This window comes from Canis lupus, chromosome 11 (assembly GCF_048164855.1).
Source record: "Canis lupus baileyi chromosome 11, mCanLup2.hap1, whole genome shotgun sequence".
NCBI lineage: Eukaryota > Metazoa > Chordata > Mammalia > Carnivora > Canidae > Canis > Canis lupus.
The window spans coordinates 26,428,545-26,451,681 of NC_132848.1; the positions used below are offsets into that span (position 1 = coordinate 26,428,545).

Consider the following 23,137-nt stretch of genomic DNA (forward strand, 5'->3'; position numbering starts at 1 on the left):
GGCTTATTCTTTTAAAATTTAAATAAAAACCAAAATAAATACAAAATTTTTAAAAGAGCCCATCTCTACAATATCAAAAACTATTCACAAATTTTTAGTGTTTGAGAGCTTGTAGAATTTTTCAGATATTATTAGGCCTTCAAGACCTTTCTTAATGGGAAAGTGGCAATTAATCATCCTGCTTTGCAGAGGTGTAACCCGAGGGCCACAGAGGGCTGAAATCTTGCTTGAAGCCATTGATAAAGATAGGGATAGCTAAGTCGGTGCAGAGGGTCTCTCTCAGGGTCCTGATATTCTTTTGCTTTTTAAAGAATGCAAGCAACCTCCCCGTAGTCCCTCCTGTCCTGCATTCTGAGAGGCCCAGAGCCTACCACTGCCTTCAAAACCAAGTACAGGGAAAAACAAGTGTGTCAAAGAAAGCTGGAGCCAATAAAGACAGACCACTCAAGTATCAACACTCACTTGAAGTACTAACCAGATGGCCCTCTGGGAGGCATCAGGTTCCAGAAAAAGGCCACAGACAGAAAGAACAGGGTTTGTTGCTGAAATGATGTTCATACTCAGGTGAGGGACCCTGGGAAAGGCACTTGACCCCATCCAGCTTCCTCACCTGTGAAATACAGGTACTTGTTGAGAGTTGATGTTAGGATCAAGAATTTATCAACAGGAGTGCCTGGGTGACTCAGTCGGTTAAAGTCTGCCTTTGGCTCAGGTCATGATCCCGGAATCTGGGGATGGAACCTCGAATCGAACTCCCTGCTCAGTGGGGAGTCTGCTTCTCCTTCTGCCCCTCACCCTCCTTAGGCTCTCTCTCTCCCAAATACATAAATAAAATCTTTTTTTAAAATTTATAAACAAGGGATCCCTGGGTGGCTCATCGGTTTAGCGCCTGCCTTTGGCCCAGGGCGCGATCCTGGAGTCCTGGGATCGAGTCCCACGTCGAGCTCCCCGCATGGAGCCTGCTTCTCCCTCTGCCTGTGTCTCTGCGCCTCTCTCTATCATGAATAAACAAATAAATCTTTTAAAAAATCTATTAAAAAAATCTATAAACAAACTTTGGCTATGTTACAAGTACTATCCAAATACAAGTTCACTCATCCCTCAAATGCTTAGGCCACAAACCTAGGAGTCATCTTTAATTATTCTCTATCCCTCACACTCCCTGGCCAACCCATCTGCCTTCAAAATATCTCCACTACCAGAACCCTCGTCCCAGACACCATCACCACTCCCTGGATGATTCCAATAGCCCCCATTGGTCTCCCTAACTCCTTTTGTCCCCCTGTGGTCCATCATCTATCCAGCAACCCAAACGATTTTTTTTTTTTTTTTTTTTAATGATAGTCACAGAGAGAGAGAGAGGGGCGCAGAGACACAGGCAGAGGGAGAAGCAGGCTCCATGCACTGGGAGCCCGACGTGGGATTCGATCCCGGGTCTCCAGGATCGCGCCCTGGGCCAAAGGCAGGCGCCAAACCGCTGCGCCACCCAGGGATCCCCCAAACGATTTTTTTAAAGATTTTATTTATTTATTCATGAGAGACACAGAGAGAAGGCAGAGACACAGGCAAGGGAGAAGCAGGCTCCTCGAAGGGAGCCCGATGTGGGACTCGAACTCCGGGATCACACCTTGAGCCTAAGGCAGACACTCAACCGCTGAGCCACTCAGGCATCCCTCAATCGATTTTCTCTAACCATAAATCAAATCCTGTCACTCACTGTCTTAAATCTTCCAGTGGGGGTTGGGGGACAAACCTTCCAGGGGATCTTCATTCCACTTGGGGTAAAACTCAAGCCCACATGACCTTGGCTCCTACCTCTTGCTCAGACCTTCCTCTCCTTTCAACCACTCTGCCACACTGGCATTATTTTTTTTTTTTTTAGATTTTATTTTTAAGTGATCTCTACACCCAACATGGGGCTTGAACCTACAACCCCAAGATCAATAGTCACATGCTCCACCAACTGAGCTAGCCAGGTGCCCCAACACGGGCCTTATTTCTTACCTTCAACACACTAAGCTCATACCTGTATCAGGTGTACATGCTGCTCCTACTTAATGTCTCTCTTCCCAAAACACTGAATGAAGGGCCAGGGCGCCTGAGTGGCTCAGTCAGTTAAGCATCTGCCTTCGACTTAGGTCGTAATCTAGCAGTTCTGGGATCAAGCCCAGTGTTGGGTTCCCTCCTCAGCAGGGAGTCTGCTTCTCCCTTTCCGTCTGACCTGACCCTCCTCTCCCTCATACTCGCGCTCTCAAATAAATAAAATCTTTAAAAATATATATATATCTAAGGGCTGCCTTCTTATCACTTAAGTATCAGCTCAAATGTCACCTCTTCTGAAGGGCCTTCCCCAACCACTTCAGTTAAAGCCATGTCACAGCTCCACACTTATCCTCTCTACCACACGATCCTATTTTACCTTCCTTGTAGTACTTAGTAGCTATGATTTTGTCTACTTATTTTCTGTTTGCCCAGAACTACAATATAAGATTCACTATTCTTGTTCACTATTGCACTAGCAGGGTGTAGAACATTCAATGTAAAGCATTCAATGAACATTTTGTTAACAGCAAGTTGAAAAGTCAACAATGTGCTCCCCTAGTTCTCAAGATGGGGACTCTACTCCCTCTGCCCAAATTTTAGATTGGAAGTTTATTTACTCGTCCGTTCAATCATTCATTCATTTACTCAAGTCAATAGCTCCCTATAGGATACCTGAGATGCTGCTACAGTGACATGTAACCAGAATGACCTGTTTCATAATTCTCAAGGTTGTTGGGAGTTTTTCTGTTTTAACATGGCACTTTATAGAGAACTTCTGCCAAATTTGTCAGACTCCTTTGGTAGTTAAATACCATCTCAGATTTACACGTAAGGTTACAGGACTTCCCCAAGGCCACATGATGAGAACTCAGCAACCCAGTATGTCAAGGCAAAACCAAAGACGTAAGAAACATATGTGTAAATGCCCAACCCCTTACACCTACCACCCAGAGTCATGAGCTCACAAATAAAAAATAAACACCGGAGAGTAAATGGGGATTTTCAAAATGTTCCCCTCATTTTCTTCATTGTTTCTAATGTTACCAGCTGGTGACAGGCACTGTTAAATAATGGAACACTTCCAACTCAAGGAAATCTGTTCTCAGGTTATGAAGCATTAATGGTACCCTGGCTGATAGACTGAGTCTTGATGTCAAAGGGAAGCAGTATGCAGGTGCTAGGACCTCAGACTCTGCAATCAAAAAGGTACAAATTCAAATTATACCTGCTAACAATTGATAAGGCCCTAGGCAAGTTTATTTCAATTTACTTAATTATACAGCACTAACTAGGTACAGGCAGGGTTCTAAATAGTTTGCACCTATAATATGGTAATTAGATAAGCCAAATGTACTATCCTTATCTGTATCTTACAGGTGAGGAAAAAGGCAGAGGAGTCAAGTACCCTGCCCAAAAGTGAGTATTAGAGTCAGCTTTCAAGTCTAGACAATGTGATGCCAGAATCTATGTTCTTAACCATCATACTGTATTTCTTCTCTAATCCTTCGTCTCTAAGACAGAGCCGATAGGTCTGATCTCACAGGATCATGTGAGATTACTGGCACACAATAAGGTAAATGTTAGCTACTCTTAGTGGTAGTGGTAATCGCTATCACTGTATTATTTACCTTCACCTTTGGTCCAGCCAAGGGCAGAAGAAAAATATTTTGATTGAGAAAGACCTCAGAGGCCCTCTGCAGTAAAATATATTAGGATATAGTAGAAGCTCCATGAGAATGGGAAATGAAAAAAAAAAAAAGAGAGAGAGAGAATGGGAAATGTCTTCTTTGCCTATCATTGTATTCAAAGCAAGTAGTGGGTACTCAATAAATATGCAGTGAATGAGGTAGGAATAAATTGAACACAAGGCCAGGGTTCTGGTAGTACCAGAAGGACCATCACTTCTCAAATGTAGCCAAACACAAAAGAGGTAAGTAAATTTACAAGGTTCTCAGAGCACAGTGTTAGCTGACCATTACTTAAGACAGCCTGGCTTAAGACAGGGAGGCAGTGTGGTATACTGCTGTTGTTCACCTTAGCTGAATGAATAAGGACACCTGGATTTTAATCCTGACTGTTATTGAAGTCACCCAGGCTCTCAAGGTCTTGGATTATCTATCTGTAAAAGAGAAGGTTGGACTATACAATGACCATAAACAAATATTCCTTTTCTCATCACTTCATAACAATCTGAATGGAAGCCTATTACCAAGTACTCAATAAGCATTTGTCAATGAAGATCATCCCAAACTGACAGATGATAAAACTAGAATTCAAAAGTAATTTGCTCAAGGTCACAGAGTAAGAATAGTGTATGAACTATGGCCCAGATCTCTTTCTATGCTGGTCTAACACTCATGTTTTCCAAGATCCTTTTTCAGTTAAAAAATACTATGATATCAGTCCTCTCTTCCAAGATTATTGAATCTGTAATCATTTAAACATCACATAATACTGCCTGACTTCACTACATTGTGGGGACAGCAGGATCAGGAAAAAACAATTACCTGTATTTCTATATTATTAACCTACAGTATCAAAAGATCTGAAGAGATAATTAGGGCAAACTCCTGTCTTTGCCCAGAATTGTGAAATCAGAAGTATTTAAGATAAGTGATCATATCATTTTAAACCATATGGTCTAAATTAAGGCAATGTGATTTTAAAAACAAAACGAAAAACCCCTTAGTAACACGTTTCCTGAAAGGATAGCACATAACTTCTTGAATTTTATTATCAAAGCTGTGCCACTTGATTCAAAGCAGATTCACAAAGTTAAATGTAAAAGGTTGTCAGAGAATGTCTACTTTATTGGCTTGCTTTATTTTTATTAACAAAATACATGCTTGACATTGAAACCTTGCATGTAACACCTTCCTACTGTTGTCAAGTTAGGAGTGAAGAAAACCATCTGGCAAGCACAGTCAATTTTCTAGATGGTCCATAACAGAAGAGTCAAGGTCAAACCGCTGAGTCTCTTTATCCTCCCAGGTAGTAATTGAAAAGCAACTAACTGAGCTCAAAATACTCCATACTGGTACTTTCACAGATACAAAGGTCAGCTCAAGGATCACATTCTGGCTCACAGAAGACAGGCTGACATAAGAAAAAAAAAAAAGGGTAAGCGGGGCAGATGTTCAGGCCACAGCACTTCGGTGACACTCAGGAGAGCACAAACTTTCACCTACTTTCTAGCAGTTTCCTCACTTATCGAATGAAAATTATCATCTGACCAGATGATAATATGAATCGAATGACATGACGAGGAATTTAAACAGTTTTGCAGTCTTGCAAAGATGAGAGATTACTGTCACCATTACTATTTACTACGTCTGGGCCAGGAAAGTCCCCCTGGCATTCTTGGCTATATGTTCCGCAGGATCCTCTTAAAATGGAACGCGGTACTAATCTCTTCTACAGTCTCCAGGCCTGGCAATCGTAGATGCACCTGGCTAGCAAGTCTCCGCTGCCGAGAGAGAAGTGAGGCCTTCAGATTCTGGGCCTAGCGGCCTCGACTACGACCGCGCCCCCCAGTCACCTTGTCCTCACCTTGAGGAACGGAAAGACACTCTACAAGAGAGGGGAGTGCAATCCTCAGAAAGGGGTGCCCCTCCACTCTTCACCTGACCGCCGCTGCTTGGACCTACGCTTCCCACGGGGCGGGGACGGGGCTAGGAGAGCTGAGCCGGGGACGCCTTGACCTCGGGCGCGGGAGGAGCGGGCACCGGCGCTGGGCCCGCGGCCGGGACAGGTATATGAAAAGTCGGCGGGAGGTCGGGCCCGCCTCGCCTCGCCTCGCCCACAGCCGCAGGCACAGTAGGAGGCACCCCGCCCTCGTGAACCCAGAGGGCCCTGAGCTCGCTCACCTGCAGCCGGGTCACCAGTAGGCTGTAAGGCGCCATTTTGTGCACTGACAAAGATGAAGTCGCGTGAAAATGACGTACGACACTGCGTATTTATAGCTTTGGGGCAGGGGCGTGGCCTGACGGGAAACACGTAACGGCGAAGGCGGGGCCTCCGCAGAGGCGCGGGAGCCGGGCGACCGCAGTGGGCGGGGCTCCCGCGCTAGAAACGAAGGCCTGAAAGGAAAAGAGCTGCGTAAAAACACTTTTGGAAATAAATACCGGACACAAAGATGTGTTATTAAAAGGCAAGTTTCAGTTGTGTCTTCCATCCAAATCTCGGAAAGGCATTTATTTTTCCATGACTTTCATGCACCTACCAGGACCTAGCTCCCTATGCTAAGACGGAAACTCCTACTTTTTAACTTAAGGTTTGATCACGCGAGAACGAGCGAGAGCGAGCGGGGCTTGAGAAGCTTGGGAGACCAATCACGGCGACCGGCAGGCTGGAAAATGGAGGTTAAAAGTCGGGCGGAAGTTCCTTAAGCTTCCGGTGACCGGTCTGCGTTGGCACTATGGCTAAACATCATCCGGATTTGATTTTTTGCCGCAAGCAGGCTGGTGTTGGTGAGGCAGCGTCCTGCCCCGGCTGTCTGAGTGGGGATTGTATTAGGAGCTGGGGGGTCAGAGGTTCCCATCTCATCCTTAGGGTTTTGTCTCTGAAGCGCCAGGTTTCCCGCCTCACGGTTGGTAGCATGGGAGCGCGCGGGTTTGTGGGCTGTGTGCAAAGAGGGCGAGGGCCTGGGAGCCAGAGGCGGGCGGCCGAAGTCAGGTCCGAAGAAACTCAGACTGCCCGGGCCCTGGGGGCGGCCTCATACGGGTGTGGGTTTGCCTCGGATGGAAGGTTATGCGGGTAAGATGAATAAGAGCCCTTAGGGCTCACTGCAGTCCCTGCTGTGTCGCCACCCCAAACTCGAGGATCTTTCCCTTTTTTCGTCAAAACCAATGCTAATATACTCTTTACCATCTTTGATCTTGCAGCCATCGGAAGACTGTGTGAAAAATGTGAGTGGAACACGCCCTCCCAAACACCCCACTCCTTCCCCCTCACGACTTGTGTAGAACCGGCAAACGGGCATTTCCAATTTCCAGCGTGCCACAAAGAGGGCTTTGAGTAGATGTGCCTGGAAGTATGTGAACTGAGTACTAGGCCGCACCCATAGGCCCTCTCCACCTCCTCGCTCCTCACTTGCACGCATTAAACATTATGTTTAGGTTTCGAGAAAATCTCTACATTTGGACAGGAGAGAGCCTGACCGCATCCTCCAAAACACACATACCCAGTCCTTTCCGGTAATGATAGAGACTTCTTGTCTATGAGGCGATGTTCTAAGCTTTCAGTAGATTAGTTGGTTAACTTCAGTCTTGAGGGGATTGGGGTGGACACTGGGTAGGCTGAGTTTTGTAATACCAATAAAAGAGGGTCCTAAAGTCACTGTCGGGCGGAGACCAGTGTATTTCCCCATAGCAGGAGAACGGCACGCCTGTCAACTTGAGGTACTTGCGGATGAGCATAATTCCATTCTCTGTTCTTCACAGGTGATGGCAAATGTGTGATCTGTGACTCGTACGTGCGTCCCTGCACTCTGGTGCGCATATGTGATGAGTGTAATTATGGCTCTTACCAGGGGCGCTGTGTGATCTGCGGAGGCCCTGGAGTCTCTGATGCCTATTATTGTAAGGAGTGCACCATCCAGGAGAAGGATGTGAGTGTATCTTTGCTGCTCTTATTTAGTAACTCTTTGCCAACCACGGCAAACTCCTATTGGCTCCGGAGATTACTGTGTTCAGGTAGTCACTCAGGTTATAATTTCCTCAAGTTCTGTAAGCTGAGCTGGGTGTAGTCCAATAAAAGGCAGTTATTTTGCATCAAGGGCTAAAATGCAAAAGAAGCAAATCTTTATCAACGTCAGCAGTTTGGTGAGTGCTCTCTGTTCCTTTGATGTCTCTGATTATTCATATTTATTTATTTTTTTTTTTAACTTTTTTTTTTTTTAATTTTTATTTATTTATGATAGTCACAGAGAGAGAGGGGGGGGGGGGGCAGAGACACAGGCAGAGGGAGAAGCAGGCTCCATGCACCGGGAGCCTGACGTGGGATTCGATCCCGGGTCTCCAGGATTGCGCCCTGGGCCAAAGGCAGGCGCCAAACCCCTGCGCCACCCAGGGATCCCTGATTATTCATATTTAGAAACAACATCCTGCACTTTGTGAGTCCTGGCACAGTGCGTAGTATGTAAGCTACTCGGTCATTTTCCTTACTATCATTAAAGATTGCTGGGGAAAAAAAAAAAAAGATTGCTGGAGTGGATGTGGTGACAGCTGAATTTGGGACAACTAAGTTGATTTCCGCTTTAACTGGCTAAAGGATGCCTTTGGTCTGATAGTGCAGAATTGTGATTCTGTCTCGTGTCATCTTTGCTCCTTGACATTGTGTGGTGGCAGTGGCTGTTGCTCAGTTTCTTCAGTCGAGGGGGGCACCTGAGTGGTTCATTGGTTGAGCATCTGCCTTTGGCTCAGGTCATGATCCTAGGGTTCTGGGATCGAGTCCCTATCAGGTTCCCCATGGGGAGCCTGCTTCTCCCTCTGCCTGTGTCTCTGCATCTCTCATGAATAAATAAATAAAATCTTTTAAAAAAAATTCCTTCAGTCAAATGCCATGATAGAGGGGTTGTAGATCTATACTAAAGGCAAGTTTTACTGTTATTGTTTAGGTTGGAAGCAGAAGCCTTCTTAGAAGGGTGGGGAATTTGAATCCACTTGTTTTCTTCTCCTTATGACAGTAAAAAGAAGTGTCATAATAGTACCACTAAGCTAGTAGTAGGTACCTGGTTACTTAATTTAGGGTAAGGGAAAAGATCCATGAGGAGTGCCTGGGTGATTCAGTAGGTTGAGCAACTGACTCTTGGTTTCAGCTCAGGTCATGATCTCAGGGTCCTGGGATTCAGCCCCGAGTCAGGCTCTACACTTAACAGGGAGTCGGCTTCAGGAATCTCTCTCCCTCTGCCCCTCCCCATGCTCACAGGTGCATGCTCTGTCCTTCGAAAATAAATAAATCTCTTTTTTTTTTTTTTTTTTTATTTATGATAGTCACAGAGAGAGAGAGAGGCAGAGACACAGGCAGAGGGAGAAGCAGGCTCCATGCACCGGGAGCCCGATGTGGGACTCGATCCCGGGTCTCCAGGATCGCGGGTCTCCAGGATCGCGCCCTGGGCCAAAGGCAGGCGCCAAACCACTGTGCCACCCAGGGATCCCCTAAAATAAATAAATCTTTAAAAAGAAATATATGTGGGCAGCCTGGGTGGCTCAGCGGTTTAGCACCAACTTCAGCCCAGGGCCTGATCCTGGGGACTGAGGATCGAGTCCTACGTCGGGCTCCCTGCATGGAGCCTGCTTCTCCCTCTGCCTGTGTCTCTGCCTCTCTCTGTCCCTCTTGAATAAATAAATAAAATCTTTAAAAAAAAAAAAAAAAAAGACATGATTCTCAATGTTCCCGTGTGCAAAGAGTAAGTAGTTTATAGATGTCATTCTTTATTCTTCACAGTATCCCTATTAAGTAGGGATAATCGTTATCCCCACTTTATAGTCTATCACTCAGCTAATAAGTGCAAGCATAGTTGTCTGACTAAAGCTAGTGGTATCTCCATTATTACACTTTGCCCATGTTGAGTAAAAACACCTAGCCCCCTCAGCAGTCTAAATAATTTGGATCCTGTCTACCCAGTAAGTGGACCATATCTGGCCAGATGAGACTGTTTTCTTATACTACTATGTCTTCTGATTTTTTAGGGAGATGAGAAAGGTCATAGATGACATACCAAAAACATAATTTCAGTTGATGACTTAAACATCATCCTGGGGGCAGCCCGGGTGGCGCAGCGGTTTAGCGCCGCCTGCAGCCCGGGGTGTGATCCTGGAGACCTGGGATCGAGTCCCACATCCGGCTTCCTGCATGGAGCCTGCTTCTCCCTCTGCCTGTGTCTCTGCCTCTCTCTCGCTCTCTATGAATAAATAAATAAATCTTAAAAAAAAAACAAAACACCATCCTGTCCTGAACTCTGATTTGCATTTACCTTTGCCTGTCAAAGCATAGCCTTATCTAGCTGATTCACCAGCTAGGTTGCACTCCTTTAGAGAAAGGAGCTCAGTTTGGTTATTTATCTCTTTTCCCTGAGTTCTTGGTATAGTGCCTGGTATGTATTATGAGCATTGTCCACATTTTTGGTGCTTCCCTGTAAGCCATCCATAGGAGTGCCCCATAGAAACTATCTGGTATATAGGAAGTGTTTGGTAAGTACTTATAATCTTTTTTTTTTTTTAATGATTTATTTATTTATTCAGAGAGAAAGGCAGAGACACAGGCAGAGGGAGAAGCAGGCTCCATGCAGGAAGCCCTATGTGGGACTCGATCCCGGGTCTCCAGGATCACACCCTGGGCTGCAGGCGGCGCTAAACTGCTGCGCCACCGGGGCTGCCCAAGTACTTATAATCTATAAGGAGTGAAGCCATGGGAAGGTGACAACAGTGACAAGAAAGTATGAACAGGTCTTAAACTACCTACAGAGCCCATGAGGACAACATTTTCTTGAACTTTTTAATGGTTGTTGCTAGAGTTTTTGTCTGAAGTAAGCTTGTAACCAGAGTGCGTAATGAATGTTAATTACTGTCTGACTTGTTTGCTGTGGTGCATCAACTGATACTTTGGACCTTAGTGCTTTGTTCTTTTCCTGAGAATTATTCTAGACGTCACTCCGCCTACTTCATACTGTACAGGAATGTTCTGAGGATACTTGAGATGGCATCAAGCTTACATATACTCGGCAATAGTTTCCAGGGAACACAGAGCAGTCCAGTGACATGATCCAGCCTCTCAGCCTTCCAGATCTTCTTGTAGATTAAGTCCCTAAGACTTTTTTCCTAGGCAGATATCTTTCTGCAACCAAAGCAAGTCCAGTTATTGTACTCCTCTTCCTGCCGTTTTCATAATTTATAAGGGGATTAGACCAGTGAACTAAACAGGTGTTCTCACTTAGTTTTTCAGCTTCAAAAACACTCAGGAGTCCTATCTGTGGGCGCTGCTGCCATAGGACTAATTTATAGTTTCTTATAGGGCAGCCTCATACTGATCTGATGTCCCCTTAACCCTCAGTTTCTTTACTTCAGACCAGAAGATAAGGAGAATAGCCACTAACATTTATAGTCTCTTGCTCTGTGCACCAAACTGTGCTGAACGTTTTTTAAGATTTTATTTATTCATGAGAGACACAGAGGCAAAGACACAAGCAGAAGGAGAAACCGGCTCCATGCAGGGAGCCCAATGTGGGACGCGATCCCTGAACTCCAGGATCACACTCCGAACCAAAAGCAGAACTCAACCACCAAGCCATCCAAGTGTTCCTGTGCTGAATATTCTTTTCCAAAAGTTCTTTGTGATACAAATTAGAAAACTAAGTCTTCTAGATGTTAAGCAGCTTGGGCCAAGGTCACATGGCTAATCAGTGGCAGATCCGGGACTAGAACACAGGTTGTCTGATTGCCCGTATCTCATGTCCTTTGTTTCATTATTGGCCCCCTAAAGAGAAAAGTTAAAATTCAAATTATATTTTCTCTCTAATAAGAGAAATTCAATACTAAGGAATACAGATTTTATTGGGTGAGGATAAACACAAACCATGGTAATGTTGAAGATGGTTTCATCACCTTTGAAAATGGGTGGTCAAACTTAAAGTACTTCTCCAAACGACCTCACTGTTGCTCTTCCCCCTGTTTAAGTGAACAGCAGAGCTGTTTGTAAAAAGGATATTTGGTACTTTTCAAAGTTAATGTATTTTTATAAGATATTTGTTTATTCATGAGAGATACAGAGAGGCAGAGGCGTAGAGGGAGAAGCAGGCTCCCTCTGGGGAGCCCAACACAGGACTCGGTCCCAGGACCCCAGGATCACAACCTAAGCCAAAGGCAGATGCCCAACCACTGGGCCACCCAGGTGCCCCAATCCCTGTTATTTCACGGATACATTTATTGAGAGCTTGAAGGTCTTCCAATGGACATATAATACTATATGGCAGAGGGAAAAGCAGGCTCCATGAAGGGAGCCCAATGTGGGACTTGATCCCAGAACTCCAGGATCACGCCCTGAGCCAAAGGCAGACGTTCAACCATTGAGCCACCCAGGTGTCCCAGATTTTTTGTTTTTAAGAAATCTTTTTACCCAGTGTGGAGCTCAAACTCAACTATCCTGAGATCAAGAGTTGAGATCAAGAGTTAGAATCAGTGCTCCACTGACTGAGCCAGCAAGGTGCCGCATCCTCCAAGATTTTTTTTAATAGTTCTTACATCTTCGTTTCCATGCTGTCCATTCACAGACATGTTCAACAAAAGCCAAGAGCACATCCTCACCTCCTACAGCATTGATAGAATTTGGGAAGAAGTAAACCCTTGGGAGATGTGTAGAAAATAAAAAGCAGGAGTATTTAGGCAGGAAAACAGGAAATTGTGAGTCTGTGAGAGAAAATAGCTTAAAAACCAAAGATTTTATAATCTTTTTTTATTCATGAGAGACAGGCAGAGAGAGAAGTAGGCTCCATGCAGGGAGCCCAACGTGGAACTCAATCCTAGGACTCCAAGATCATGTCCTAGGCTGAAGGCAGGCACTTAACTGCTGAGCCACCCAGGCGTCCCCTTTCGTAATCTAATACATTGGTTTTCCAACTGTTTTTATAACATGCGGAGTCCTATCTTCAAAAAGTATCTTACCAAAAAAGGGGGATATCTTATGCGGGGGTACCTGGCTGGCTTAGTTTGTAGGGCATGCAACTCTTAATCTCAGGGCTCAATTGTAAGTTGGAGTTCCACGTTGAGTGTAGAGATTACTTAAAAATAAAAAAAAATTGGGATCCCTGGGTGGCGCAGCGGTTTAGCGTCTGCCTTTGGCCCAGGGCGCTATCCTGGAGACCGGGGATCGAATCCCACGTCGGGCTCCCGGTGCATGGAGCCTGCTTCTCCCTCTGCCTATGTCTCTGCCTCTCTCTCTCTCTCTCTCTCTGTGTGACTATCATAAATAAATAAAAATTTTTTAAAAATTAAAAAAATCGGGGATCCCTGGGTGGTGCAGCGGTTTGGCGCCTGCCTTTGACCCAGGGTGCGATCCTGGAGACCCGGGATCGAATCCCACGTCGGGCTCCCGGTGCATGGAGCCTGCTTCGCCCTCTGCCTATGTCTCTGCCTCTCTCTCTCTCTCTCTCTCTCTCTCTCTCTCTGTGACTATCATAAATTTAAAAAAAAAATTTAAAAAATCTTAAAGTATCTTACACAGAAGTCGTGTGTGTGTGTGTGTGTGTGTGTGTGTGAGAGAGAGAGAGAGAGAGAACTTATTAAAGGCTAATTATAGGGCAGCCCAAGTGGCTCAGCGGTTTGGTGCCGCCTTCAGCCCAGGGTGTGATCCTGGAGACCCAGGATTGAATCCCACGTCGGGCTCCCTGTGTGGAGCCTGCTTCTCCCTCTGCCTGTGTCTCTGCCTCTCTCTCTCTCACTAATAAATAAATTTTTTTTTTTTTTTTTTTAAAGGCTGATTGGGATGCTTGGGTGGCGCAGCGGTTTGGCGCCTGCCTTTGGCCCAGGGCGCGATCCTGGAGACCTGGGATCGAATCCCACGTCAGGCTCCCGGTGCATGGAGCCTGCTTCTCCCTCTGCCTGTGTCTCTGCCTCTCTCTCTCTCTCTTTCTGTGTGGCTATCATAAATAAAAAATTTTAAAAAAAAAAAGGCTGATTATAGAGACACCTGGGTGACTCAGCAGTTGAGCGCCTGCCTTTGGCTCAGGATGTGATCCCAGGATCTAGTCCCATATCCGGCTCCTCGTGGGGAGCCTACTTCTCATTCTGCCTGTGTCTCTGCCTCTCTGCCTCTCATGAATAAAATAAATAAAATCTTAAAAAAAAAAAAAAAAAAAAAAAAAACAAATAAAGGGACGCCGGGTGGCTCAGTGGTTGAATGTCTGCCTTCAGCCCAAGGCGTGATCCTGGAAACCCAGGATCAAGTCCCACATCCAGCACCCTGTGTGGAGCCTTTTTCTCCCTCTGCCTGTGTCTCTGCCTCTCTCTCTCTTCATTTCTCATGAATAAATAAAATCTTTTTAAAAAATAAATAAAAATAAAAGTCTGGTTATATGTCAGGCACTGTTCTAAATATATTATTTATTGGTTCTTGTGTTTTCATAAGTAGGGAAATTATTTAAATATTTATTGGTTTGTAGTTCTGTAGATAGGTTCTACCATTGTAGTAATTATATATGTGACAAAAAAAGATGGAAGGAGATTAATAACATCAAAAGTCGGAACAGAACAGTGCAGTTTGGAGGATGGGCCCTTGTATCACTTGGCAACTAAGATGAACCCAGGCTCTCTACAGTTTGTAAACATGGACCTCATCTGGTCCACTTATTTTACAGTTAGGGAGTATGAGTCCAAAGAGAAGTGATATACCCATAGTCCTGCAAGTCAGACATAATAAGCCTAAACAGGCTATCATTATAGCACAATATTTCATAGCATCTCTAAAGATAAAGAACTTAGAGCATTGTGGTGTTTAGTATCAGGCCATCTTCCAGGTGAGAGGCTGGTGTTTCCTCATTTGTACCAGGATTTTCAATACGGAGTACATGGCTTGAGTTCCCATAGGGAGCTGTTGGTGGGCCTGGGCCCACTCCTTGACTCCCTCAGCAGACTGAGCTCCTCAGTTGGCCCTTCTCAAAGTGATATATGCTATCTATTTTCCAGAAAATAAGATGTTAGTGTTGGCTTTGTGGGTTTTTAGAGGTTTTTGTACAGTGTTGATATTGATCCCCCAAAAGAGAAATCAGCTAAATTAGAAATAAGGATTTGATCAATTAATTCGTTCTAAAGCCCAGTGTCCCAGGGAACAACCTCCTTTGATTGATAACAGTGTTTAATAAAATCAGACCTGTGTAAGTTTTCTCTAGTAGCATCTTCCCCAATTTTCCTCCCATCATCCCAGATGAACTGATAAAGTCATCATTTCTGCAGAACACAGCTTCCCCAGGGGCTTCACTAAAACCACTCAAGCTCACAAAATGGCCAAGGGAACATTTCATGACAAATCAGAGTATAGATCTTCAGCAGCCATCTCTAGCACAGGAGTGGTCTTCCCTTGGCCATGTGTCAAATTAAGTGAATTAGTAAGGACACATGAAGCCCGGTTTTCTTATATTGGTATTTAACATGTAAAGTACTATTTCCTAAAGCCTTTAGTTGTTTTTGTTTTTTTGTATTTTGCCTTGGTGGTATTATTCTTCCCTTTGTTGAGATAGTGGAGGGAAGCTAGAGTGCTTGATGTACAGATGATCGTAACAGTTTCTTATCTCTCCCTTGAGGAAAACCCTTTGGATATCTTAAGAGTTAAATTCTACCTCAGCTGTATCATATTAGCAACAAAAGTGGGTGAGAAACCCAACATTCTAAGTGCAGGCTACCCTGGCTAGAGAGTAGAACAGGCCCTGGCACATTCTAGATAATAGATTCTTTTTTTTTTTTTTTTTAAGATTTTATTTATTTATTCATGACAGAGAGAGAGAGAGGGAGGCTCCATGCAGGGAGCCCGACGGGGGACCCGATCCTGGGTCTCCAGGATCATACCCCATGCTGAAGGTGGCGCTAAACCGCTGAGCCACCGGGGCTGCCCTAGATAATGGATTCTTGATGATTGAATAGGATAACTGGACGGATAAGGCAAATAAATGGCTAACCCCATTGATCCAAAAGTTATTTTTATCTTAAATTCCTTTCAGTTCAGAGTCAAAGACTTCTAACAATTTCTCTATCCTGTTTTCCAGAGAGATGGTTGCCCAAAGATTGTCAATTTGGGGAGCTCTAAGACAGATCTCTTCTACGAACGCAAAAAATATGGCTTCAAGAAGAGGTGATTGGTGGGTGGCCTCTTCCTCCCACCAAGCTGCTACTGCCGCTGCCAGAAAAGATGCCTACCACCGCCAGCACAGAAGGAGTAGTGCAGAGCACCACCTGAGTGCCTGTTAGTACGCTGGCCCCTCTCCAACTTTCTTCTCCTCTTACCCAGACACGTGATAGGAACAGAAAAAGAATCTTCACAGACCACTCTGGCAGACCATAGCAGTGAAAAATTGATAGATTGGGTCATGATTTTTCTTGAATTCAAAAAACAAGCTTTGTTTTCCAAATTGCCATGTTCTCTCTACATTGAGAGCTTCTGAAACAGGAATAATATCATCTCAGTCTGCTGTTTGAGGAATTGACTGTGAAGCTACCACAGTGAGAAACCTGTTCTTGGCAGCAGCTCTGATGGCAGCTGTCCTTGATGAGACATCTGCAGTGTGGTGGAGAGCTCCCGGAACAATCGATGTGGGCATTGAATCTTGTAACACTTAGCAGGTGGTGCCTGTTCATGTTATTTTTCTTCTAAGAACTTGGAAACCCTTTCTGTTGCTGTTTTATTAATAAAGCAGGTGTTTCTTTTCTGGTACTCGGTCACAGTCCCAATTTAAGTTTAACTCTAGGAATTTGTTTTAGTCACCCAGGAATTTGTGATTCAGCATAGATGTATTGGGATTCATCAAGCACTTTGTGCTCTTATTACTCCTGGAAGGGATTCTAAACCATTGATGCCTTTCATTATAGATACATCAAGGTGGTTTTTAGAAACTTAACGGTTTTTTCTTCCTGTTCAACTTTAATTTGGACTGAAGAAATGACTTCCAGTAATGGTCAAAGTACTGAGACAAAATGTGTTCAAGTCAATGAGTTCAGAGAACTTAACTTGGCTGATTTGTTTCATGAAGTACACATATACTTAAACATGTTTCCCTTTTTTTTTTAAGTAAATACACAGAATAAAGGCAAATGCTGACATACCGTTTATCCTCACACAACTATCAACTTTTTGCCTGCTAAAGGTGATCGGGTTATCCTAAGGAGGCACAATCATAATTTGAGACTTCTGTCAAGTGGTCTTTGACATTATGAAAGTGAAACAGGCTTTGAGTCCTTAGGAATGCAGGGGCTTGGCCCAGGTTACACTGAAATTTTTAAGAGCAAAGCCAAGGGGAACAAATCATCGTCTTTTGACTACTTGTCAGAGCTTTGGTTTGAATCAACAAACACTTGATTAATTGAGGTATATTGAGGGTCAAAAGTAGAATTATAAAATAATCTCTGCCTTCAAGAATTCTTTTTTTAAAGATTTTATTCATGAGAGACACAGAGGAGGCAGAGGGAGAAGCAGACTCCATGCAGGGAGCCCGATAGGGGACTAGATCGCAGAACTACGGGATCATGCCCTAAGCTGAAGGCAGACACTCAACCGCTGAGCCACCCAGGCACCCCTACCTTCAAGAAATTTAATAAGGGACGCTGCCAGAAACGGTTTAGAATAACCCTGGGAGGATTAGGAAGGTTCTTGGCCTACGTTGAGGGCACCTCAGGAAGGCCAGGGGAAGGTCATAGCCACAGAGTAACAATAATCCTTAAGGCTTTCCCATCTCATCTAGCACTCTTCATACTCTACCCACTGGGGCTCGTTTCAGTTCCTCTAATGATGGGTCCCCCTTTTGTCCACCCTATTACACATCCTTCAGACTTTAGATAATATTTCCTCAAAAGATGCCTCTCCTGGCCCCCAATTCAAGTTAATTACTCTTGTATTCATTGCACCGTAGCATTTTGTTTATACTGTTGGGTAATTATCAACAGTCCTCCATTAGGCAGGTTCCCTGTGGCTGTAACCAAGTCTGTTGGGCCCAGTAGGCAGCAACTACTCGGTATTAAATGAATAATTGAAGTCAAACTGGATAATAAACTTTGAAGGATATACTGGACCTACAGACAAAGGAGGTGGGGTGGGCAGAAAAGGACATTTGTGGGGCAGCCTGGGTGGCTCAGTGGTTTAGCACTGCCTTCAGCCCAGGCACAAGGTGTAATCCTGGAGTCCTGGGATCGAGTCCCACATGCAGTCCCCCTGCATGGAGGCTGCTTCTCCTGCCTATGTCTCTGCCTCTCTCTGTGTGTCTCTCATGGATAAATAAATAAAATCTTTAAAAAAAAGAAAAGGACATTTGTATGGGGGAAGCAATCTGAATGGGCAGTGTGTTTGAGGAGCTCTCTGAGCAGTTCTAAAGCATGAGTCAGGGATGGTGTATCAAGATTATAGAGGCCAGGGATCCCTGAGTGGCGCAGCGGTTTGGCGCCCGCCTTTGGCCCAGGGCGTGATTCTGGAGACCCGGGATCGAATCCCACATCGGGCTCCCAGTGCATGGAGCCTGCTTCTCCCTCTGCCTGTGTCTCTGCCTCTCTCTCTCTCTGTGACTATCATAAATAAATAAAAATTAAAAAAAAAAAGATTATAGAGGCCAGATAATTTTCAGATTAGAATTTGTCACTGAAAAAAAAAAGAATTTGTCACTGATTCTATAGTAATTTTAGGGTTTTTTTTAAATATTTTATTTATTCATGAGAGACACAGAGAGAGAAAGAGGCAGAGACACAGGCAGAGGGAGAAGCAGGCTCCATGCAGGGAGTCCGACGCGGGACTCGATCCTGGATTTCTGGGATCACGCCCTGGACTGAAGACAACACTAAACCGCTGAGCCACCCAGGCTGCCCGTAATTTTAGTTTTAAAGTGTACTGTAAATCACAATGTTTTATCTGGATAAAGACCAGTCAATTTTTAAAATTTGCTTATTAACCACCCTGGTCTACATACTATTTTCCATTTATAAATATATCAAAAGCTATTCCTTAGTTTCAGCAAAACACCACTTTAACTGTGCTCCATCAGCCTCAGCGAGTATACCTCTGAAAGGTATTACAAGTGAGTTTAAGATTAATGCCCAATTTCAAGGGCATCCCCCCTCCAGTCTCCATTGCTGAATGGAGCAAGTTCAATCTGAACCCAGTGAATTCTGCTGAACTCTGTTTCTCTATCACCTACTTTCATAATCCCATTCTCAGTTTGTTTCCTTTCCAAGGCCAAGAGAATACAATTAATGAGTTAAGAACACCTGAGATAAAGTGAATGGCTTTGAAGGTCAAATTCTTTTTTCTTTTTTTTTTTTTTTTTTAAGATTTTATTTATTCATGAGAGACACGGTGAGAGGCAGACAGGAGAAGCAGGCTCCATGCAAGGAGCCCGGTAGGGGACTCAATCCTGGGACTCCAGAATCACGCGTGGAGCCGAAGGCAGACGCTCAACCACTGAGCCATGTAGGTGTCCCGAAGTTTAAATACTTAATTATTGTCTATTTTGGAATTTCCAAGTTCAGTCCTCTTAAATTTTAAGAAATTAGGACAATAATAGTACCAAATTATCTGCTGTTGGGAGAACATAATTTACAAACTAAATTTTAACCTCTAACAATATACATACAGTTCTGTGGAGAGAATTAGAAAATGATCTCAGCCAACTGTGTAGGTCTATAAAAAATCAGAATGGTCTTAAAATGTGTTAAGTGTTTTTCTCCATTTTTAAGTAAGCACTACCTGAGACACCTGTGTGATTCAGTTGGCTTATAAGCATCAGACTCGATTTCAGCTCAGGTCATGAACTTAGGGTTGTGGGATCGAGCCCCATGTCAGGCTCCACACTGGGCATGGAGCCTGCTTAAGATCCCCTTCCCTCTCCCTCTGTTCCTCCCCACCTCTTAAAAAAAGAAAAGAAAAAAAATTGAACTCATCATGGTCAGCCTGAGAAAGCAGTGCCCTTTCCTGGATTTAAAGCATATTATTTTTTTTTTAAGTATTCAGTACTTGATATTCATTTCTAGGTTTTAAAATGGATGGGTATCTTCCAGTTTCTCAAGTACACTGTACACACATGGTAATTTCCTTTAAACATTGTGCTTACTACATGTGCTCTTGCTTAAAAAAAAATTAGAAATGTGTAGTCTTTATTATCAGACCTATATTTGAATTCTCTGCTTTTGACCCTTCGAGTCATTTAGCTGCTTTTTTCTAATCTGTTAAATAAGGATAACAAGGCTTGCGTTTTCAGGTTGTAAGGATTAAATTTGACCTTGTAAGTTCCTCACCCTTATGGGGAAGTCTTTTTTTTTTTTAAGATTTTATTTATTCATAGAGAAAGAGAGAGGCAGAGACACAGGCAGAGGGAGAAGCAGGCTCCATGCAGGGCGCACGACAGGGGACTCTATCCTGGGTCTCCAGGATCACACCCCATGCTGCAGGCCGCACTAAACCGCTGCGCCACCGGGTCTGCCCGTGGGGAAGTCTTTACAAAAATGGCAGTTCTTTCATAGTAGGTTCCTATTTTTTCATGGATATTTAAGTCCTGGCATGGAAGGTCCTCAAAATGGTTCCTTCTCCCTTACCTCCAAGATTTTCCTTCATTCACTTCTGTCTCTGCATCAGGCAATTAAAGGGACATTACTGGCACATACTTTGTCTTCTTGGCTATTTCCTTTGTTCGAAATAGCCTTCCACAGTCACATGAGCCAGCCAACTGGGTACCTCTTCCTTCTACGTTCCTGATATCTCACAAATGCTTCCAGATACATCATACCCCACAAGAATCTCTCCTACTTGGACTATTCAAGCCTAGTACACACATTTAACAGAAACAAGTTTTGTGGAACAATGCTTACAATGTAAACACTCCGATATTTTCACTTTATTCCATTCTATTCTAAAATTCATCTGAAATCCACTAAGCCAAATGATTTTATGAACCCACTGATGGATATTGAATCACAAGCCGTGGGACGCCTGGGTGGCTCAGCAGCTGAGCCTTCACCTCAAGACATCCTGGAGTTCCAAGATTGAGTCCCACGTCCGGCTCCCTGCGTGGAGCCTGCTTCTCCCTCTGCCTGTGTCTCTGCCTCTCTGTATCTCTCATGAATAAATAAAATATTAAAGAAAAAATCACAAGGGGCAGCCCGGGTGGCTCAGCGATTTAGTGCCGCCTTCAGCCCAGGGCCTGATCCTGGAGACCTGGGATCCAGTCCCGCGTCAGGCTCCCTGCGTGGAGCCTGCTTCTCCCTCTGCCTGTGTCTTTGCGTCTCTCTCTCCCTGTGACTCATGAGTAAATAAATAAAATCTTAAAAAAAAAAATCACAAGCCCGATTTTAACAACAATAAACTGGGTAAGATCCTTGAACTCCTTTTGCCTCTCCCTCCACTGAGGGGCAATCACTTATTTATTACATTAAACTGAAAAATGAGTCACAAATTCAAGAGTCTGAATGTGCAATATAGTTGTTGAAGAAAAGAGAGGTATTAAGAATAGCCTAAACAGGGTGATAAGTGTGACCCTTGTTTTCAGTGCCTCGGGTGCAATAGAGAGAGAGTGGTGAGGACTTCAGGAACCCAAGAGTATAGACTCTACCTAAAGGAGGCAGCTGCCATTCAACTACAGACAAATGTCAGCTTGAATGCCCAGATCCTTTGAATTTAGGAGGCGAAGCAAATTAAAATATCTTTGTGCAATCTGCCAACTTTTAAATGTCAACTCATTTTAAACGTGTCAGTATACACCAGGACAATACACCAGATGTGGACCTTGACCTGGCAATTAGCAGCTTCTAAATTAAGAAAATTAGGGGCATCTGGGTGGCTGGGTTGAGTGGCCAACTCTTGATTTCAGCTGAGGTTATGATGCTGAGCGCAGTTTGCTTGGCATTCTCTCTCTCAACCCCTCCCCCATATTCCTCCTCTCTCTCAAATAAATAAAATCTTTAATTAACCAGTATGTTAACTGGAAATAAAAAGAAAACAAAAAAACACAGGGAATCACACGGAACTAAATTTCAGAAAAACGATGTCACTCTATTCTGACCTGTGCTCTTTAGTAGTAGTTTGAAGCTAGGCATAACGGTGAAAGATGATTTGCCTCGACTGAAATTTTTGTGCCTTAAAAAAAGGACTCCAGGGCAGCCCGGGTGGCTCAGTGGTTTAGCGCTGCCTTCAGCCCAAGGCGTGACCCTAGGGACCCGGGATCAAGTCCCACATCGGGCTCCCTGCATGGGGCCTGCTTCTCCCTCTGCCTGTGTCTCTGCCTCTCTCTGTGTCTCTCATGAATAAATAAATAAAATCTTTAAAAAGGGAGGGGGGACTCCAAATCCCATCTTTCACAGTTATTTGGTTGCTCATCAACTCCACCCCCAAGTGGCCTCCTACCACCAAGGCTAAAATGTTACTTTCTTTGAACACTGCAGTTTCAGTGTCTTAGCAAACCTTTAGTGAGGTTTGTTTGGTCACATCGTTGGTGGTGAATAAATAGCATTTGCCCTGCATCCAACCACTTCTCCAAAGCCAGTGTTGTTGGGGTTATGTTTGCTCCTGCCCAGCTGGAGCAGTCGATCTGAAAAATCAAATTGAGGAACTATTTTCTTAGATAACATAAAAGTAACTGCAAAATGTTTCTAGCATGTGTATATGAGAGTGACTCACCCCTGAGAGTTAATTGTGGTTAATTATTACCAGCCTGACTTGTCAAGGCAACAACACATCTGGTATAACTTGCTTATTCTCAGACAGGGGAGTTGCTTCTGAAGCTCACCATCTTGAAAACATGGTGTGTACCTTTCAACATACGATTATTTGAAATGGGAGGGGCCTGTGGAATGCTTGAGTGGGAATTAAGCTCTCGATTAAGCCCTGGCAAGATGAAATCACACACTGAGAAGTCCTCACCTCCTCCTCCCCACAAGACAAATGGAGGCATCAGCAGTTAAGAATGCTGATTACCTTTTGCTCCTCTATTTAATCCCTTCTTATTTATATGCCAACCCTTTGCCAACTGCCAAGGAGGCTGGATTTCTTAATTTTGTTTTAGTTAAGTTGCTCAGGCCTGGTGTGTTTCTAGCACTGCAGGGGAGATGAGAACAAAAGCACCAACCCGCAGAAATCCAGCGCCTTCTGTCCAGGGATGGGGTGTGCCTTCTCAGGCTGCACTAAATGGTAGGAGATGTCTACCCTTTATCTACTTCTATGGACTCCATCCCTCCTTCCTGAGATGCCCTAGGAGAATTCATTTCAGCTCACCCCAACCTTTCTCATCATTCTGCATAGTAATGCTTCTTGTTGGGGAACACACACCGAACTGTGCACAGGATATGTAGGATGCAATTTGGCCTGAAGTCATCTATACATCAAGGATACCAACTTTTGGGGACACTTGGGTGGCTCAGCAGTT

At 44.2% G+C, this 23,137-nt stretch overlaps 2 protein-coding genes across 2 annotated transcripts in view; one reads left to right on the forward strand and one right to left on the reverse strand.

Moving 5' to 3' along the window:
* ACO2 (aconitase 2) overlaps nt 1-6,058 on the reverse strand; it is a 56,219-nt gene extending 50,161 nt beyond the window's left edge. Inside the window, exon 1 of the mRNA XM_072843776.1 lies at nt 5,910-6,058. Coding sequence (XP_072699877.1) covers nt 5,910-5,945 — 36 coding nt within the window. The 5' untranslated portion in view covers nt 5,946-6,058. The remainder of the gene's footprint in view (nt 1-5,909) is intronic.
* Nucleotides 6,056-16,458, forward strand: PHF5A (PHD finger protein 5A). The gene is made up of 5 exons (XM_072843779.1): nt 6,056-6,193; nt 6,317-6,512; nt 6,927-6,950; nt 7,485-7,651; nt 15,794-16,458. The coding sequence occupies exons 2-5, from the start codon at nt 6,461-6,463 to the stop codon at nt 15,881-15,883; spliced, it is 333 nt and encodes a 110-aa protein (XP_072699880.1). The 5' UTR covers nt 6,056-6,193; nt 6,317-6,460; the 3' UTR covers nt 15,884-16,458.
* Nucleotides 16,459-23,137: the final 6,679 nt, after the last annotated feature.